Here is a 21,236-nt window from a genome sequence, read left to right on the forward strand (position 1 = left end):
TAAGTTTTGGCCTGATTCATTCATTATATCTGCATTACCTAACCTAGTAAATAATAATAATAAATGTTTTATTGAGTGTCATTTTGTCTCAAATATTTTACATGTTCAATTTCATTAAATACACAACTCTATGAGGCATGTACTAATATAATCTCCATTTTACAAATGGGGGAAACTAAAGCGCAGAGAGATTAAGGAACTTGCCCAAGGTCACACAGCTAATAAGTGGTAGAGCAGAAGTTTAAACCAATCAGTCAAGCTTGAGTCCATGCTCTATATCACCACAGTGCTGAATTAGAATAAGAGCACCCCAAAGTCAGGGATTAAGCTCCTTCATTCTTCAGCAATTCTTGGCATAGAGCTCTGGACACACAGGGTTTTGAGCAAATATGGGATGACTACATATTTGAGGGACTGGTTCCTCTCTGAACTCAGACAGGATGGCTGGACATATGGTCCAAGTGGATGGCTGACTCCAGCACTATATTCCATCTTCTCTGATTGCCTTGACAGAGGCTCCAGAAGGACCCCAAGACTCCCTGAGCATCTCGTACGGAGAGTACCATGGAACCCACTGGCTGAATCTCACTGGAGGTTGGGAAGAGCCACTGGTTCCCAGGTTGTTATTGAGGTAGAGATAGAGTTAGGGCTACCTCTGCCTTTAGAACAGAAGGAGAAAGCTGGCAAAAGACACAGAGAAGAGATCACTCTCTGTTTGGACTGAGGAGCCCGTTTGCTACAGTTTTGAAAGTCAAACAGAGTGACACCTCAAGGAACGGCACAGGAAATGGTAAAAACTTTCAGAAAGGCCTGGACAAAGAATCGGGCACCATTACTTGGGGAGAGGATACCGAAGGGAAGATGATTGACATGGCTTCCAAAGGTGGTAGAGGTGGTAGAGGCAGCAGTGAGGACCAAGAGAGGGCAGGGGGCTCTCTGACCCCAGAATGCAGTAGGCCTGACTTAGTAAGATTTAGGAAGAATTTTAAAAGAACTGGCATTCACAACCGGGGCAGACAAGTCATCTCACAGGGAGATTTTTAAGAAGAAAGGAATTGCCTTTCTCTGTTGGGGCTAGTTGCATGAAATCTTTCAAGAGTCAGAGGCATGCAAGAATACACAATGAGGAAAGGATAGCCTCTCCAATAAATGGTGGAAATGGATGTCTACGTGTAAAATACTTAATTTGGACCCTTATCTCACACTGTACATAAAAATCAACTCAAAATGAATTACAGATTTAAACAGAAGGACCGAAACTGTAAAACTCCTAGAACAAAGCATAAAAGAAACACTTTATGACATTGGTCTTGGCAATGATTTCATGAATATGCCACCAAAAGCACAGCAACAAAAAATAAAATTAACAAGAGGGACTACATTAAACTAAAAAGTTTCTACACAGCAAAGGAAACAACAGAGTGAAAAGGCAACATACAGAATGGGAGGAGCTTCCCTGGTGGTGCAGTGGTTGAGAGTCCACCTGCCGATGCAGGGGACACGGGTTCGTGCCCTGGTCCAGGAAGATCCCACATGCCGCAGAGCGGCTGGGCCCGTGAGCCATGGCCGCTGAGCCTGCGCATCTAGAGCCTGTGCTCTGCAACAGGAGAGGCCACAACAGTGAGAGGCCCGCGTACCGCAAAAAAACAAAAACAAAAACAAAAGCAGAATGGGAGAACATATTTGCAAACTATATATCTATAAGGGGTTAATCACCAAAATATATAAAGTAATCTTACAACTCAATAACAAGAACCCAATTAAAAATGGGCTAAGGACTTAAATAGACATTTCTCCAGAGAAGACATAAAAATGGCCAACAGTATAAGAAAAAAGGCTCATGTCACTAACCATGAAGTAAATGCAAATCAAAACCATAATGAGATATCTCACACCTGTCAGGATGGTTACTATCAAAAAAACAAAAGGGGACTCTCCTGGTGGTCCAGTGGTTAAGAATCTGCCTTTCAGTGCAGGGGACGTGGGTTCCATCTCTGGTCAGGAACTAAGATCCCACATGCCACGGGGCAAGTAAGTCTGTGTGCCACAACTACAAAGCCCACGTGTCACAACTAGAGAGAAGCCCTTGCACTGCAACAAAAAGCCCAGGCACCGCAATGAAAGATCCCATGTGCTGCAAGTAAGACCTGATGCAGCCAAAAATAAATAAATTTTAAAAAACCCAAACAAACCAAAAGACAACAAGTGTTGGTGAGGATGTAGAGAAATTGGAACCCCTGCACACAGTTGGTGGGAATGAAAAATGATGCAGTTGCTATGGATAATAGTACGAAAGTTCCTAAAAAAGTTAAAAAGAGAACTACCATATGAACCCACAATCCCAATTCTGGGTATATATCCAAAAGAATTGAAATCAGATTCTTGAAGACTATTAGCATTCATGTGTACATTGCAGCGCTATTCACAATAGCTAAGAATGGGAAAAATCCTAAATGTCTATTGACAGATGAATGGATAAAGAAAATATGGTATGTACACACAATGGAATATTATACAGCCTTGTAACAGGAGATTCTCCAATATGCAACAATGTGGATCGTTCTTGAGGATATTATGCTAAGTGAAATTAGCCAGACACAAAAGGATGAATACAGCATGACTCCATTTAAGTGAGGTATCAAAATCAAATTCATAAAATCAAAGATGGAAATGATAGTTATCAGGAGCTGGGGATAGGAAGAAATGGGGGTTTAATAACCAAGAGGCATAAAGTTTCAGTTTAGTAAGTTTAATAAGCTCTAGAGATCTGCTGTACACCACATACCTATAGTCAATGACCATGTATCATACATTTAAAATTTGGTAAGAAAATAGATTGCATGTTAAGTATTCTTCATAAAATAAAATAAAATAAAATAATAAAGAGAATTTAAAAATATGGTTTCTTAAAATAAAAAAGAGAAAGAGGGAGAGTCATGTCCAGTATTTCCTTGGAAAATTGCACTAAATCTCCCAGTCTCCCTGGAGGGGAACGTGGGTGAACCTCGGCCCTGCGTTGCTCTCTTACCAGTGTCATCTTGAGTGCCAAAGAGTGTGATGAAGACATTGGCATCGGTGCCCGCGTTCTTCTTGTCCCCGGTCTTTATGGTCACTGAGAATGTGGTAGATTTATCTGCCAGGAGAAGAGTGTGGAGAAGTGAGTGGTAGATTCCACCTCCCATGAAGGGAGGAGGAAGAAAATGTACTGAGCATGTTTCTCTGCTCGTGTTGGCTGTTTTTATGAATCACTTTACTTGTAGCATGTGTTCTTCTGCAGCTGCCTTTAGTCTGGAAACTTCCTGAAGGCAGAGATGAGGTCCCCCCACCCCACGTCCAGCTCACTCAGGAAACCCTCAATCAGTAAAGTTGTAGGATGCTTGGGGAAGACTTGGGGGTGACTGTGGGGTTCAGAGACTCAACAGCCAGGAGCCCTGGTGTGACTCCTTCAGGTTGGGAAGTTTTAGGGATGCATGTTTCAAGGAAGGGAACACAAGCATCATAGAACTCTTGAAAGTTCATTCTTTCCCTTGACAAAAATATCCATATTGAGAGTCTATAAAGTGCCTGGAGGGGAGGACACAAAACTAAGTCAGAGTCAGCTATAACTATTCTATTCCATTCCATTCCATTCCTTCCATTCCATTCTATTCCTGACAATAACTCCATGCTAGGCCATGTACTTTATACCCAGCCATATGCTAGACATGTGAGAATACGCCCCCTTCACCTCCCCATTCTTGCCATGGAGGAATGAGAGAACAGATAGATTCCCAGGGAAGGAAGTGCCCAGAGCCCACAGGGGGAGGAAAGATGGAGACCTATTGGGGAGAGACAGAGGAAAGGGGTGCTGGAGGGGAGAAATCAGCTCTAGGTTAGGAAACCTTTCTGCTCCAGGGCCAGGTTGTCGAGGGGGTTGCTGTCATCTCCCCCACCCTCCTCATCCTCGCTTGGTGGCAGCACATAGGACTCATCCACTGGCAACAGCTCCCTGGACAGCTGGCCATCATCCTCCTCCACTGCCAGCCAGCGCTGGCACGGAAAGTAGTACCTGTGGGGACAGGGGGTTAGGAGAATTGAGGGGTGTCTCTTTGGAAAGGTGTCATGAAACAGTAGTCATGGGCTGAGGAACGAGAGGCCATCATGGGGCCCAAATGCTCCCCTGTCTTCCCCTGCACCCCCAGCATTGCCCTCCCATCCCACCTAGCCTGGGAGTCACCCCTTTAGTCCCTTGGCTGGAGTAGACAACAAACATGGGATGTGGTTTCCATACAACCCCACTGCAAATGGCTGGGTAACAGTGCCTGGAGCACAGCAAACCCTCAGTCAGGGTCCTATTGGAGGAATCTAGAGGAAAAGGGGCTTCTGGGGACTGTTCCAGCCTTTTCTACAATCAACCTGTTAGTCAGAGCCACTTTGGCAGAGAATGTTGTACACATAGGAGGGGCTTCATACCCAAGGGCTGAATTAGTGGATTTTAATGGAATGACCCAAATATGCTTCTGGAAGGTGCAAAGAGTATGGCTAAGGAGCTGGCACAGCAGACAGCGGGCGCCACCCAGGGAAGGGAGGTCCAAGGTAGACTCCTCAGTGGAGAGGCTGAACCCAGAGCAAGGAAGGCGCCTGCACGGAAGGGAAAGAAGGATTGGGGCCGAGAGAGGCAGCAGGGTGCGGGAAATGAGGACTCGCCTCTAGAGCCAGACTGGGGTTGAATCCTGGCTCTGCTGCCTACGGTCACGTGAGCTTGAACAAGTTTCTTTACCTCTTTGTGCAAAGGTTGCCAGATTTAGCCAATAAAATCACAGGACTCCCAGTTAAATTGGAATTTTAGATAAGCAAGTAATAATGTTTCAATATAAGTATGTCCTATCTAGTATTGGGGACACACTTATACTAAAACATTATCCATTGCTTATCTGACATTCAAATCGAACTGGCCATTCTGCGGTTTATCAGGCAACCCTCTGTAGAATGAGGATGATAGTGCCCGTTTCATAGCTGCTTGTGAGAATTTCCTGACTCAAACATCTTTAAGTGCTTCAAAAAAATGCCTGGCTCTCAGTGGGCTCTTGGTTAGGAATTTGCTAAAACTATGTGAAAATGACAATGATTCTTCTTACGCTTCCTTTCTTCCTCTTCAGTCCATGCCTGGGATCTCTGGAGATTGCGGGCTGGACAGTTCCCACTGGGCCCCTGAGCTTCCAGAACAACTCAGAGGGTTTGGGGATGCAGCCCATCTCTACAGCCCCATCTGCACCCCTTCCCCACCGCTGTCCAGGTGCATAAGATGCATTCAGGGTCTGGTCAAAGTCTGGAGAGGTGGGAGCAGTGTAGGCCAGGGGTCTCGTCCCTGTCTGAGCCCCACCTCCTCCTACAGTCCTTACTGCTTCCCAACGTCAGCATGGTAGAGGAGCAGCGCCAGAGGACGCCACCTCGGCCCAGGGGCTCGGATGGGGCACAGAGGGGCAACTGTGTATTGAGAGATGTGGATTTAAAGGGTGGGAGGAGCTCAACCTTGGGAGATATAAACCAAATTGCTATGACATTAGTGTTTAAGTGAAAAATGTATATCGTTCCACTTCTCAGGTTTCAAATATATGAGTGGGAAAGTTAAACTTTTACTAATTTATGAATAATAGGCTTTAGTTCTAAATTATGGCCGATTAAGGGAGAGAGACAGAAGTAAAGAAAAGAGTGGGATTGGGGCCGAGGTGGAGTAATGAGAGTATGGGAAGCTGGAGGAGGACGGGGACAGAGGGAGAGAGATGCATAAAGAAAGAGCTGGGGGAGACTGATGCTGGGAGAGAAAAAAGTCAGTAAGAGGGGAAGGCACAAGCCCTCCCACACCCGTGAAGAGCGCACGCGTGGGGAATCAGAGCCTGGCTTCTTGGCACCACCCCCGTGGTCCCTGAGATACCTGCACCATGAAGTTAAAGGCTCTTAGCTCGCCCATGGCTGCAGCCTCCGCAGGCAGGAGAACCAGAGCTGGAGCCAGGATGGGCCTGAGCGCTGGACGTTTAGCCTCTATCCTCACAGCAACAACAAGCACTCACGGGAGGTCTAGTGGAGGACTGGGCCTACTGGCCCCTTCCCTTCCTCCCACAGGAATGAATCCTGCTCAGGCAAGTCTGCAGAGGGGAGTAGGTAGGGATTTTTCAGAAGCAAAGGGGAAGAGAGGCATGCAGGTGTTCTGGCCAGGTATGCCCACCACTCCACTTAAGCAAGGGCAATGGAAGGAAGAGCCAGGGGTTGGGTCAGGTCAGCAGGAGGTTTAAACTGAGCGTTGGAACAAAGCTCGGGGCCACTAAAAGTATGAGTTTCACTTGAAAGTTAAACTGGAATGAGTGGATTGCAAAACTGAACGCTGTAAAATGTATTTAATGTGTTCCCATTTTGTGCAAAAAGGCTGGAGCACATCAAGTATGTCAACTGGTGGTACTGGAAGAGCAGCGTAGCAACAGAGTGGGTCTGGAATTCCAGAACACGGGTTTCTGCCCCTGCTCTTCCCCTTACACTCTGTGTGGCTGCTGGGCCCCAAGTTTCATCACCAAGAAGGCCTCTGCGGGGTGTGAGCAGAGGAGGGACGTGGCCTAAGTGCTGGATGGCTGTAGAAACTAGGAGGGCCTGGGTGAAGCAGAGGCACCAGCCAGGAGGCTCTGACCAGGGGGTGCTGAAGATGGGGAGAGGGGGTCTGGCTGAGCTTTTCTGACACAGTGGCGATGGATTGGGGGTGGGGCATGAGTGGCAAAGGGGAGTCAGGGTGGAGTCACTTTGCATGGAGACATGTGACTGGGTCCAGGGGCAGCTGAGGGATGAGGTCAGTGTTCATTTACCCTTTTGGCTGCAAAGGCCTTATTCCTGAGCTAATAAAGGTCATGGGAGGCCACAGGCACTGTCGGGGAAGATGGTGTCTCTTTGAGAGAGAGAGCAAATTTGCTGCTCTAATTTTTCTTTCTCTGAACGGCCTTTTTTTTAAAAATTTGAATTCTATTTTATTTATTTATTTTTTATATAGCAGGTTCTTATTAGTTATCTATTTTATACATATTAGTGTATATATGTCAGTCCCAATCTCCCAGTTCATCGCACCACCACCACCCCACCCCACCCCCACACCGCTTTCCCCCCTTGGTGTCCAGATGTTTGTTCTCCACATCTGGGTCTCTATTTCTGCCTTGCAAACTGGTTCATCTGTACCATTTTTCTAGATTCCACATATGTGTTAATATATGATATTTGTTTTTCTCTTTCTGACTTACTTCACTCTCTATGACAATCTCTAGGTCCATCCACATCTCTACAAATGACCTAATTTCGTTCCATTTTATGGCTGAGTAACATTCCATTGTATATATGTACCACATTTTCTTTATCCATTTGTCTGTCGATGGGCATTTAGGTTGCTTCCATGACCTGGCTATTGTAAATAGTGCTGCAATGAAAATTGGGGTGCATATGTCTTTTTGAATTTTGGTTTTCTCTGGGTATACGCCCAGTAGTGGGATTGCTGGGACATACGGTAATTCTAATTTTAGTTTTTTAAGGAACCTCCATACTGTTCTCCATAGTGGCTGTATCAATTTACATTCCCACCAACAGTGCAAGAGGGTTCCCTTTTCTCCACACCCTCTCCAGCACTTGTTGTTTGGAGATTTTCTGATGATGCCCATTCATCTGTCCCTCTGTGGAGCACAGGCTCCGGACGCGCAGGCCCAGCGGCCATGGCTCACAGGCCCAGCCGCTCCGCGGCATGCGGGATCCCCCCGGACCGGGGCACGAACCCGCGTCCCCTGCATCGGCAGGCAGACTCTCAACCACTGTGCCACCAGGGAAGCCCTTCTGTCCATTTTTTGATTGGGTTGTTTAGTTTTTTTTTAATATTGAGCTACATGAGTTGTTTATATATTTTGGAGATTAATCCTTTGTTTGTTGATTCATTTGCAAATATTTTCTCCCATTCTGAGGGTTGTCTTTTTGTCTTGTTTATAGTTTCCTTTGCTATGCAAAAGCTTTTACGTTTCATTAGGTCCCATTTGTTTATTTTGTTTTTATTTCCATTTCTCTAGGAGGTGGGTCAAAAAAGATCTTGCTGTGATTTATGTCAAGGAGTGTTCTTCCTATGTTTTCCTCTAAGAGTTTTACAGTGTCCGTTCTTACATTTAGGTATTTAATCCATTTTGCGTTTATTTTTGTGTATGGTGTCAGGGCGTTTTCTAATTTCATTCTTTTACATGTAGCTGTCCAGTTTTCCCAGCACCACTTTTTAAAAAAAAATTTATATTTATTTATTTTTGGCTGTGTTGGGTCTTCATTGCTGCACGCGGCTTTCCTCTAGTTGTGGGGAGTGGGGGCTACTCATCGTTGCAGTGCACGGGCTTCTCATGGCAATGGCTTCTCCTGTTGCAGAGCATGGGCTCTAGGCGCATGGGCTTCAGTTAGTTGTGGCACATGGGCTCAGTAGTTGTGGCTCACGGGCTCTACAGAGCAGGCTCAGTAGTTGTGGTGCACGGGCTTAGTTGCCCTGTGGCACATGGGATCTTCCCGGACCAGGGCTCAAACCCATGTCCCCTGCATTGGCAGGAGGATTCTTAGCCACTGTGCCACCAGGGAAGTCCCCAGCACCACTTACTGAAGAGATTGTCTTTTCTCCATTGTATATCCTTGCCTTCTTTGTCATAGATTAGTTGACCATAGGTGTGTGGGTTTATCTCTGGGCTTTCTATCCTGTTCCATTGATCTATACTTCTGTTTTTGTTCCAGTACCATATTGTCTTGATTACTGTAGCTTTGTAGTATAGTCTGAAGTCAGGGAATCTGATTCCTCCAGCTCTGTTTTTTACCCTCAAGATTGCTTTGGCTATTCCGGGTCTTCCATGTCTCCATACAAATTTTAGGATTTTTTGTTCCAGTTCTGTTCTGTCTGGATGATCTGTCCATTGATGTAAATGAGGTGTTAAAGTCTCCCACTATTTTTGTGTTACTGTCGATTTCCTCTTTTATAGCTGTCAGCATTTGCCTTATGTATTGAGGTGCTCCTATGTTGGGTGCATATATATTTATAATTGTTATATCTTCTTCTTGGATTGATCTCTTGATCATTACATAGTGTCCTTCCTTGTCTTTTGTAACATTCTTTATTTTAAAGTCTATTTTATCTGATATGAGTATTGCTACTCCAGCTTTCTCTTGATTTCCATTTGCATGGAGTATCTTTTTCCATCCCCTAACTTTCAGTCCGTATGTGTCCCTAGGTCTGAAGTGGGTCTCTTTTAGACAGCATATATGTGGGTCTTGTTTTTGTATCCATTCAGCGAGCCTGTGTCTTTTGGTTGGAGCATTTAATCCATTCACATTTAAGGTAATTATCGATATGTATGTTCCTATTACCATTTTCTTAATTGTTTTGGGTTTGTTTTTGTAAGTCCTTTTCTTCTCTTGTGTTTCCCACTTAGAGAAGTTCTTTTAGCATTTGCTGTAGAGCTGGTTTGGTGGTGCTGAATTCTCTTAACTTTTGCTTGTCTCTAAAGCTTTTGATTTCTCTGTCGAACCTGAATGAGATCCTTGCCGTGTAGAGTAGGTTTGGTTGTAGGTTCTTCCCTTTCATCACTTTAAATATGTCATGCCACTCCCTTCTGGCTTGTAGAGTTTCTGCTGAGAAATCAGCTGTTAACCTTATGGGAGTTCCCTTGTATGTTATTTGTTGTTTTTCCCTTGTTACTTTTAATAATTTTTCTTTGTCTTTAATTTTTGTCAGTTTGATTACTATGTGTCTCAGTGTGTTTCTCCTTGGGTTTATCCTGCTTGGGACTCTCTGCACTTCCTGGACTTGGGTGGCTATTTCCTTTCCCATGGTAGAGAAGTTTTCGCATATAATCTCTTCAAATATTTTCTCAGGTCCTTTCTCTCTCTCTTCTCGTTCTGGGACCACTGTATATGAATGTTGTTGTGTTTAATGTTGTCCCAGAGGTCTCTTAGGCTGTCTTCATTTCTTTTCATTCTTTTTTCTTTATTCTGTTCCGTGGCAGTGATTTCCACCATTCTGTCTCCCAGGTCACTTATCCATTCTTCTGCCTCAGGTATTCTGCTATTGATTCCTTCTAGTGTATTTTTCATTTCAGTTATTGTATTGCTTACCTCCGTTTGTTTGTTCCTTAATTCTTCTAGGTTTTTATTAAACATTTCTTGCATCTTCTCGCTCTTTGCCTTCATTCTTTTTCCAAGGTCCTGGATCATCTTCACTATCATTATTCTGAATTCTTTTTCTGGAAGGTTGCCTATCTCCACTTTATTTAGCTGTTTTTCTGGTGTTTTATCTTGTTCCTTCATCTGATACATAGTCCTCTGCCTTTTCATTTTGTCTGTCTTTCTGTGAATGTGGTTTTTGTTCCACAGGCTGCAGGACTGTAGTTCTTCTTGCTTCTGCTGTCTGCCCTCTGGTGGATGAGGCTATCTAAGAGGCTTGTGCAAGCTTCCTGATGGGAGGGACTGGTGGTGGGTAGATCTGGGTGTTGCTCTGGTGGGCAGAGTTCAGTAAAACTTTAATAGGCTTGTCTGCTGGTGGGTGGGGCTGAGTTCCCTCCCTGTTGGTTGTTTGGCCTGAGGTGACCCAGCACTGGATCCTACAGCCTCTTTGGTGGGGCTAATGGTGGACTATGGGAAGGCTCATGCCAAGGAGTACTTCCCAGAACTTCTGCTGCCAGTGTCCTTATCCTTGTGGTGAGCCACAGCTGCCCCCCTCCTCTGTAGGAGAACCTCCAATACAAGCAGGTAGGTCTGGTTCAGTCTCCTATGGGGTCACTGCTCCTTCCCCTGGGTCCCGACGTGTACACTACTTTGTGTGTGCCCTCCATGAGTGGAGTCTCTGTTTCCCCCAGTCCTGTTGAAGTCCTGCAATCAAATCCTACTAGGCTTCAAAGTCTGATTCTCTAGGAATTCCTCCTCCCATTGCCAGATGCTAAGGTTGGGAAGCCTGATGTGGGGCTCAGAACCTTCACTCCAGTGGGTGGACTTCTGTGGTATAATTGTTCTCCAGTCCATAAGTCACCCGCCCAGAGGTTATGGGATTTGATTTTATTGTGATTGCACCACTCCTACCATCTCATTGAGGCTTTGCCTTTGGCTTTGGATGAGGGGTATCTTTTCTGGTGAGTTCCAGTGTCTTCCTGTCGATGATTGTTCAGCAGTTAGTTGTGATTCTTGCAAGAGGGAGTGAGCGCACGTCCTTCTACTCCACCATCTTGAACCAGTCTCCCATGATTTTACATCTATCTCCCAGGGCAGGCTTTGCTCAGAGTTGCTCTCTCCACTTGCAAGTGGTTGGAGCTGGCTCAGCACAGAGCCCTTATTGCTGCTCAATACCAAGGAAACAAAGAAAAGAAACTGTACAGCACCAATGGGAAAGGATGGCGAGGGAAGAGGAGGAGATAAGGGGAGCGAGCTCCTGGGGCTAGTTGTGAATCTGGAGCAGGGGCCAGCAAACTATGGCCTGTGGGCCAAATCTGGCCCACCTGCTTATGTATATCCCACAAACTAAGCAGAGATCTCACATCTTTAAATGGTTGAAAAAAATCTAAAAACAATAATATTTTGTGAAATGTGAAAATTACTTGGAATTCAAGTTTCAGTGTCTATAAATGAAGTTTTAGTGAAACACATCCACTTCAATTCACTTAGCATCATCTATGGCTGCTTTTCTGCAGCAAAGGCAAAGTCGAGCAGTTGTTACAGAGACCAAATGGCCCTGAAAACCTAAAATATTTGCTCTCTGGCCTTTACAGAATAAGTTTGCTTATTTCTAGTCTAGAACATTAAAACAATGTCCTGGAAGTCACTTTGTACATGGAGAGACTTATGGGTTCTAAGTCTGGCCATGGAGATTGGGCCATGGCAAGGACAGAAAACCTTACTTTCTGAAATGATGGAGTCAACAACTGGATTGGATGTCCTACCAGACTGTCACCTGACAGGACAAGCAGCTGAAGGGCTGCTCAGGGAGAGGGAAGGGAGGGAGGCAATGCCCACCCAGCCAGCTCCATGGGCCAAACCCACATCCTAGACACCCCACCCCCACCCTCACCCACCACAGCCACCCCACCCCAACCCTCCCCCATCACAGCCACCCCACCCCCACCCTTTTTTCCATGACTACTTCGTGGCAGGCATGGCCTTCCCTCCCTCCCCTCCAGTCCCACTCACGTGATCTCGTTGTTCATGTCAATGATGTCTATTCTGTCCAGGAACCAGCCTGGTCTGTTGCCCGAGTTGTCATGGCGAATCCGAATCTTGGTCAGGGGGCCAAGGTCAATGGCGTAGATGGTGAAGGTGTCTGTCTGGGAAGGGTCAGAGTAGCACACTGGGGGGCAGCCCTCCCCACCTCGCCATCAGCTTCACCTTCCCAGGATCTGGGGCAGCCTGAGACCGGCTGTAAGACCCAAAGCATCAGGGGGAAGGGTGAATGGAAAATTCAGTCAGTTGTCTGGTGTTCAGTCTACTCTATTGGTTTTTGTTTATTGAGTTATCATTAATATACAATATTATATTAGTTTCAGGTGTACAACATAGTGTTTTGCTGTTTTTATACATTATGGAATGATCACCACATAAAGACCAGTTACCATCATTGTAACAACATTATTGACTATATTCCTTATGCGTACATTCCATTCCTGTGTCTTACTTATTTTATAGCTGGAAGTTTGCAACTCTTAATTCCCTTCACCTATTGCACTATTGTCTTTACACCTGCACCTGCCAGGGAGGTCTCACTTTCACTGTGTCCCGCAAGGTGGAGGGAGGAGTAGGAGGGTGACGAAGGTGACCATAAGAGAGGAGTAGAGGAGAAAACAGGTTGGCTGGGCGCTCCCAGTTGTGTTATGGGGAGTGTGTGTGTGTGTGTGTGTGTGTACGGCCTGCTGCTTGGGTGTGTGCTGAGACCACGTGCTGTGTGTGCACATACGTGCATAAACTCCTTCAACCATAAATTTTAATTAAGTACCTACTATAAGCCAAAGTGCAAATCTAAAGTGATTGACAGAATTCGGAGTGTAAGACTTGGATTGCTCACCATTCAGGTGAGAAGAGAGACTGTGTACGATACAAGTATACACATATGCACTGGAGGAAGCAGATGATACCAGGACCCATTGAAATTTTGTATACCCTTCACTTAGATTTTGCAACATTTGCTTTCTCTCCCACACTCTCTTGCCCTTTCTCTATTTTTTTTCTGAATCATTTGAAAGTATATGGCAGATATCATGATCCTCTACTCAAATTCTTCAATATAGATTTTCTAAGAACGAGGACATTCTCATATAATCAGAGTACAATGACCAAATTCAGGAAACTTAAAGTCAACACACTATTATCTATCATACAGTCCCTATTCAAATTTCATCAGCTGTACCAGTTACACCCTCTATAGCAATTTTCTTCCAATTCCAGCCATCATAGTGGCTATAATTTTTAAATGAAAGTACTGAAACACAGAAATAAATCCTGATTCTCAGGTCATAGGAAGGCAGTGTTGAAGGAAAAAGCAGGGGATATCTGAAATAAATCAAGCAATGAGCCCAGAAATATTTTTAATGAATTTGGTTTATTTCTGGTTTTCCTCTGTGTTGATAAGGGAATCTGGCTTTGGGACAGGGGCAGAAATGGGAAAGGTGAGATGAGAGACAGTCTAGCCAGAAGATGTAGTAAAATCTCAAAGGACAAGAATGACAGATGTATTTTTCCATGCTTTTCCTACTATACCTAGAAGAGGGAGAGGTATGCATTTCTCTAAATGCTCAAAAGCCTTCATGGCGTCACTGCCCCAGGATGCAGGTCGGGCTTCTCAGCCTGTCCTTCAAGGCTCTCATGCCCTCACCCCTTAAATTGGTCCCGTCAAGCTTCCCAGAGGCAGCGCCCACCATGGCTTGGCATTAACCACAGCATAGCGAGAAGACCCACTGGCCTCCAACTGGCCTTCCACACTTCCACTCCCACGTCTTTGTCATGCGGTCACATCTTCAGAGAACACCTCTCTCACTGTAATCTTTAGACATGGACACAATAGTCACCCACCATGGCCCAGTTCACATCCCTCCTTCTCACTAAGATTCCCCCAAAGCACCATCTTACGGCCAGCACGTCCTCCTTGAACCCCTGCCCCACTCACTCAGCACCTGAGCATCTGCTACCTATACTATCTCCAGTTAGTTGCTGTGGGCTTCCTGGCACTGATCCCCACCTGTGCCTTTCTTAGGTCCCCACCACAAAGCGCCGGTACTTACAGAAGAGGCACTTCCATTCTACCTGGCTGGATTGAACAGACCACACCGCTGGACACAGCAGTGCTGTGCTGGGTGGAGCTGCCTCAGGAATCACCAGAGGGCTCTCTCCATCTGGGTCCCACCCACCGCCTGGGGTCAGAGAGCCCAAGCCCTACCTGCCCCTGCTCAAACTTGTTGGACTTGTCCGACTTCTTTAGGGTCCGCTCTCCCGTGTCCCCATATTCCTCCCCGTAGATGGTCAGGAAGACATTGGCATCGGTGCCAGCCTTGGGCACACTCCCCGTGATCACCTGGACCTCGTAGGTGTTGGCTGGGGACACAAAACACACAGTGTTGAGGACACCTGGGCCTCGGGGTGGACCTAAGGCTCAACCGCTCTGATCTAGCCAGATGGTGGGAGTAGGAAGGACCTCCGGGTATACCCGCATCTACATTAACCTAGAATTGAACCCGTCCCTCCTCCCTATCCAAGACTTCCCTTTGCCATGAAGCCCAAGAGGCTGAGAGTCCTGGCAAAACTCACAGTCAGCAACCCTCCTACCGATGGCCCCCACGTGGAGTTACAGCGAGTTATACCAGGGCTCCTTCCAAGAGTCTCAGGACAAGGGCAATGCCAACCCCAGCAAAGAACTGTCCGTGGAGGCATTTCAGCAGAGGGCAGGTGAGGAGAGCCATGGGCCCCCCACGTGAGAGGAGAGCTGGGCACCCTCCCCCTCCCTGCCACCCCCCATGACACCTCCTCAGGCTTACGCTCGGGACCCTCTCGGCCTGCGGGCACCAGCTCCACGACAAGTTCATTGTCTTCCTTGCCCCGGGCCAGCCAGCGGTGGGCGTCGAACTTGTACTCCTCGATCACCTCCTGCATCCCGGGTCCAAATTCCTCCTCCTCCTCCTCCTCCTCGGTCTCCTCGTCCTCCTCCTCCGACGAGGACTCCTCCGACGAGGACTCTTCCTCCTCGTCCCCCTCGTCCTCCTCGTCGCTGCCCTTCTTCTTCTTCTTCTTCCTCTGCAGCTTGGCCTTCAGACGCTCCTTTTTGAGCAGCTGCCGCAACTTGTCCTTCTCCTTCTTCCTCCGCGCCTCCTCCTCGGGCGTGAGGTCCTCCTCCCGCACTGCCGTGTGCCGCAGCCACACGGTGTCCACGAACCAGCTGGGGCTGAAGCCCTCGCCCGTGTGGCCGAGCCGGATCTTGAAGACCTGGCCCACGTCCGCCGCCTCCAGCTGCTCAAAGCGCGGGGCAGTGGCTGGGGGTGGGGGGTGGCATCCGCCCCGCCCCTTGAGGAGCCTGGCTCGTCTTGCGCCAGGAGTGTGGGATGAAGAGGCTGGGACCTCTGAGCTCAAAGTTGCCACCGCTCCTCCTCTCGTGCACGCAAGCCTGGTTTCCCTTCCCGCCTCCCCCTCCCCCCAAGCGGGTGTCCTTTTGAACCCCTGTACAGAGGGCAAAGATGGTCTCCCTCCCTGTCTCTTTCCCCCTTTACACACACACACACACACACACACACACACCCCACACACACATCACACTCATACAGTCGGACTCTCAACCACTGCGCCACCAGGGAAGCCCTCATTCCTATTTATTTTTTTAATTCCATATCTTCATCTTTATTCCCTCACGCAGAATGCCTTCATTCCTTCCTCTACCTCTAAAACCTATTCATTCTCATTCCTGAGCTTTATTATTACTTTATTTTTTTTTAGTTTGTGCTTTTCTGTGCTCTCCTTCCGAACATTTTTTTTTCCAGCATTAATTATATATAAATTTTGCAAGAAGCAAAAAATAAGTGTTATTTTTCAAAAAATAGAAGTCTCCCCCAGGCCCCTCCTGCACACCAGTGTCTCCTCTCCCTGGGAGCTCAGAGGGGAGGGGGCCCAGAGCTTGGCCCGGCCTGGATGCCCTCTTTGCCCATGAGCTCTGGTGTCTGCACATCAAGTGGGAATTCCTGAGAGCAGGGACTGTTCGTTCTTGCTTTTCTCTCCCACTGGGCCTAGCACGTGGCTGGCTCAAAAGGCAGTGTCCGTGGATTTAGCTTTGCTTCAGAGGATCAGGTCCTTGACCTTCGATCTGCCACTCTGTTCTGAGCCTCCTACTGAGGGGTGGTCTGGCCCCCGCAGAGCTCAGGGGACAGCTCACATGGAGTTCCTGCCGGTCGGGCCACTCTTAGGGCTCCCTGTGCTGATGGGCCCTTGCCTGGGTGTTTGACAATCCTTAAAGCCCAGTCCCACCAGTTCTCTGCTTGTGTGCTGGGGAAACTGAGGCCCAGGGCTGTCCTATGAGTTGTTCAGTGTCCCATAATTGGAGCCCAGGCCTAGATGAGAACTCGAGCCTTCTGACTCCCGGTTCATGAAGCCACAATGCAGCCAAAACCATCTTTGTGAGAAAATTATTAGCCAGAATGGAGCCCAGGGCCCCCAGGAAGAGGAACGTTATTTTTCCCAGCTACATAGGGGATGGGCTCTCAATACGGTAAGTCCCTTCTTCAGCACATTCCATCTCCTCTCTAGTGCTTTCCAGGTCACAGCATCCTTGCAAGCCAGCTCACTTGCTGTCCCCTCTCCCCCCATCTGTCTGCCCAGCCGTGAATGCAGCCACCACCATGTGCAGCCATGCAGTCTGTTCACATCCAGAAGATGACTTGCTCTTACATCTGCATGACTTGATTTCCTAAGTACTTTCCCTGACTTTGACTATTTTGATCTTTCCAGGGGCTGTGAAGCAGGCCAGGCAGGTATTATGAAGCTAGGTTTGAGCTGATAAAGAAGCTGAGGCTCAGAGAGGTGAACCGCTCGGGCCCCTGCATCCTCAGCAACGTAATGAGGGGTTGGACTCCAGGAGGCCCCCTTCAGTGCTAACATTCCAGACACCTGTGACACTGGCCCAGCTCAGCCAGGACCCTCTCTGCTGGGCACTGGGTTAGGACTCTTTGCTGAGGGCCAAGCTGCTTGGGGCACACAGACACTCATAGACCAGCCAGCATGAATACGCTTCACGCACACACAGGCCTGCAGACACACACATGCACACACGCACTCATGTCCCACATAAAACATTCATGTGCCGCCCCCAGGGGCACCACCCTTGCATCCTCCTTCCTCTCCTGTCAACGACATGCTCGCACTCTCATCTCTTTTTCTCCTCTACTCAAAGGGAAGTGAGGAGGCCTGGGGCCCTCAGAACACAGCCGGGAGACTCCAAGCTTCCCAGTATCCTGTTTGGGAGGCACGGCCCCGCCCTCAGGCTGAGTGAGTGGTAGAATCGGAGGCCAAGGCTGGGAATGAATGTAGTAACCAAGGGTCTCATGCCGTGTTTTGCTAAATTAGAATCACCTGCTCCAGCAGTTCTCAGAATTGGCAGCATATTAGTATCTCTGGTAAAGCATTCAGAAACATTCCCAGAAAACACGTCCCACCATAAAGGTTCTGATTTAACTGATGCAGGCGTAGACCAGGCAGCCCTTTTTTCCTAAAGCTCCCCAGGTGATTCTAATAAGAAGCCAGGGCTGAGAACCAATCCCTCCACTTTCAGACATCTGCTGGGCCCTCTGTTGACAACCCCACTGCTTTGCCCACACACACCTGGAATGTGTCCTTGGATGCCCGCTCAAACACTTTTGAGCGGCTGGAGAGGAAGAGCACTTCTGTCTTGCCTTCCTCGCCGTAGATTTGCATGTAGACTCGGGCAGTGGTGCTTGCGCCGCCCACATCCCCTGTCCAAATCTCAACCTCGTAGTGGATCACTGGGTGGGCACATGGGGGAGAAATGGGACATTTAGTAATAACAGTAGTAGTAATCATTACAAAGCAAACACTTCGCAAGCCTGTACCCTGTGTCTGGTGCTTCTTAGGCATTATCCTATCCAACCCTCTCATCAATATCATAAACCCCATTATTTCCATTTTGAAGATTGCCAAACTGAGGCTTAGAAGAATTGAGTAGGTGCTGGAAATGGCAAACCCAAGCCATCAGACTCCAGAGCTCAGTTATCCTGTGTGTCACACATGTCCTCTGGAGCCAGGGACGAAGAGTAGTCAGTACACCAGCTGGCACCTCTGCTGTGTGCCTACCCCTGGGCAGATACCACAGTGCAGAAAGAAGTAGAAGGCTGTGTGTTTGTTTCTTTTCCTTATTTCCAGTAAAGGAGGAGGGGTTGAAATGATAATTTTCATTTAAACATATGCACCTTTCAGATGATATCAACAGATACAGCTACACAGAGAATTGTCTGTATTTTGAAGTAGTAATACTTGATCAAGCTGTTAGAGGGTGGAAATGTGTTACAGGTATTTACCCCTAGAGGGCACTTCCCACAGGAGAGCAAAATGTCTCCCAGAACTGTGGGACCATATTTATTCAAAGTGACTATTACAAGACTTGCCCTCTCAGCAATGCTATAAGACAAAATCAATTTTTTTCAAGTTAAGACTTATTTTCAACAAGATGAGGGATCTCCCACTACCATAGCAATGTGAGAAATTGGGGGCTGAAAACAAGAGGACTAGCTGAGAGCCTGAAGAAGTTGAACTAGATATATTGGCCTCAGCTGCGAGTGAGGGTGGGCTAGCAGATGGACAACAGGGGGACTCAGGAAAAGCCGGCATTGTGAATGGAGAGAACCCTGAACCCAGTTCCCTCTCTCGGTTCTTAGAAAAATAGCAGCCAGGATTATACAAAATTAGGACAGAGAAAAACGAGCATTCAGAGAACGAGAGCCAGCTCTTGGGGATGAATGTGGTATTAGCTGAAATAAAATATTCCAAAGCAACGGTAAAGTCAAGGAGAGTTCTGAAGATCAAAAAGGAAATTTCCCAAGAACAAATGATAGAAAGGTAAGAAAATCAGAGGAAGTCCAGCATCTCACTACAAGTTCAGTTCTAAAGGAAACAGAGGAAATAGAGAGGTGGAAATTGTCAAAGAAATAAATACAAAAAAGGGTCCCAAAACTAAAAAATGCTTCTAGATTGAAGGAGCCCGTGAGTTCCCAGAAGATTGGATGAAACTAAAATCACAAAAGGCAGCGAGGACATCATGAAATTTCAGAATGCTAAGGAGAGAAATAGGATCCTATAGGCTTTTAGAGAGAAAAAACCCAAAGTGTTGCGTAACAGAATGGCATCAGACTTCCCAAATGCAACCCTGGGAGCTAGAAGATGGTAGAATAATTCCTTCTAAACTCTGAGCTCGAACTCAGAATTCTCTAACAAGCCAAATTATGGATCAATGGTGAGAGTAGACCAAAGACATTTGCAGACATTCAAATTTTCCATTGCAGAGGAGAATGTGTTCCCTCTAAAATGAGGGAATAAACCAAAGCAGAGGAAGGCATGAAATCCAGGAGACAGGAGATTTGACCCAGATGAGAGAAGAATGGAATGTCCAAAAGATAGTAGAAAGGAAGTCTCAAAAGGACAGCTTCATGGCAGCCTAGAGAACAGGACAGAGTTTCCCTTGAGACAGGGAGTGGGGGAGAAGAGTGCAGAGAGGAAAGCAACAGAATTCCTGTTGGGTTTGAACATATGAAAAGAATTTTAGTTCTATTGGGAAGATGGAGATAAGATGGTGTAATGGCAGAATTGTGTACCCCCAAAATTCATGCTGATACTCTAACCCTTAGTATCTCAGAATGTGACTGTATTTGGAGACAGGGCCTTCATAGAGGTGATTAAGTTAAAATGTCGCCATTAAGGTGGGTCCCAATCCAATGACTGGTGTCATTGTAAGAAGAGATTGGGACACAGACATGCACATGCACACAGGAAGACCCTGTGAGAGACAGTGAGAAGGTGGCCATCTGCAAGCCCAGGACAGAGGAAACCCAACCTGCTGACACCTTGATCTTGGACTTCCAGCCTCCAGAACTGGGAGAAAACACATTTTTGTTGCTTAAGCCACCTAGTCTGTGATATTTTTTATGGTAGCCCTAGCACACTGAGGCAGATAGGTGGGTATACAGATGGGTATATAGAAATATAGATGGGTATATCAAAAACTCTGCTAATGAACAAATGAGGCTATTATTAACTCCAGAAAAAACAAAAAGTTGTCTAAAAATTAAACTTAATTGTTATAAGTAGGTGTCAGTAGTGAAGAATATTTACATGGTTATCATATGTACAAACCAAATATTGATTATTGAAGGCTGGAAGGAGGGGATTGTGTGTGTGCGTGCATGCACACGAGCCTGTGTTAAAAAAGCTACATCCTCCTCTTGCATAGTAGGAAGTCAGTAATTAACATCTATGACTGAAAAATCAAGAAATTGGTAAGCATATTATTGAAAATATGGAGATACATTTCAGAGGAAAAAGCTAAAGTAATTAAAAAGCTGTTACCTCTGAAGAAAGGGGATGGGTTGAGGGAAGAGGTAGGTAAGGGAACTCCTGCTTTTTCGTCTTTATCTTGTTAACTAGTACCTGTATTACTATGATGGAAATCAAGTTTTAACTCATAAAAAGAGGGAAGAAGTTAATTCTTCATACTGGCAGGTACCATTACAAAGCATGTGTATATGCTTTGTATATATGTGACACAGCCCTCAAGGAATTTACAGGTTAGTTGGGGAGAGAAAATGCACACAATGAAAAGACACAAGGAGCCTGGAAGAGGAAGAGCTGAGTTTGTAGTGGGTTCTTTCTCAGAGAAGCTTCCTGTGGGAGTGAGCCTTGGATGGCTGCTTTCAGGGTAGGTGCGGAAACGCACAGGTGAGGGGAGGGACATTGTCTGTACCAGGGTTGGTCCCACGGTCTTCCTGACCGTCTAGATAACCTCTTGTTTCTCTGACCCCTACCTAATCTATGGCTCTCACATCATGTGCAATGGTGGCCAGATCACCTTGAACTTCACCTCCATTCAAAGATGTTTCTGGGAATTCCCTGGAGGTCCAGTGGTTAGGACTCCATGCTTCCACTGCAAGGGACATGGGTTCCATACCTGGTCGGGAAACTAAGATCCCACATGCTGCATGGCT

The 21,236-nt window shown here is 46.7% G+C and overlaps 1 protein-coding gene across 1 annotated transcript in view; it reads right to left on the bottom strand.

The window, feature by feature from the left end:
- The window catches only part of LOXHD1 (lipoxygenase homology PLAT domains 1), a 195,071-nt gene that overhangs the window by 78,793 nt on the left and 95,042 nt on the right, over window positions 1-21,236 (bottom strand). Inside the window, exons 18-23 of the mRNA XM_024734711.1 lie at window positions 17,848-18,008; window positions 15,024-15,492; window positions 14,429-14,583; window positions 12,193-12,326; window positions 3,882-4,048; window positions 3,029-3,133 (exon numbers count right to left, since the gene is read on the bottom strand). Of these exons, the coding sequence (XP_024590479.1) occupies window positions 3,029-3,133; window positions 3,882-4,048; window positions 12,193-12,326; window positions 14,429-14,583; window positions 15,024-15,492; window positions 17,848-18,008 (1,191 nt within the window). The remainder of the gene's footprint in view (window positions 1-3,028; window positions 3,134-3,881; window positions 4,049-12,192; window positions 12,327-14,428; window positions 14,584-15,023; window positions 15,493-17,847; window positions 18,009-21,236) is intronic.

Source organism: Neophocaena asiaeorientalis, unplaced genomic scaffold (genome assembly GCF_003031525.2).
Source record: "Neophocaena asiaeorientalis asiaeorientalis breed wild unplaced genomic scaffold, Neophocaena_asiaeorientalis_V1.1 scaffold322, whole genome shotgun sequence".
NCBI classification, from domain to species: domain Eukaryota; kingdom Metazoa; phylum Chordata; class Mammalia; order Artiodactyla; family Phocoenidae; genus Neophocaena; species Neophocaena asiaeorientalis.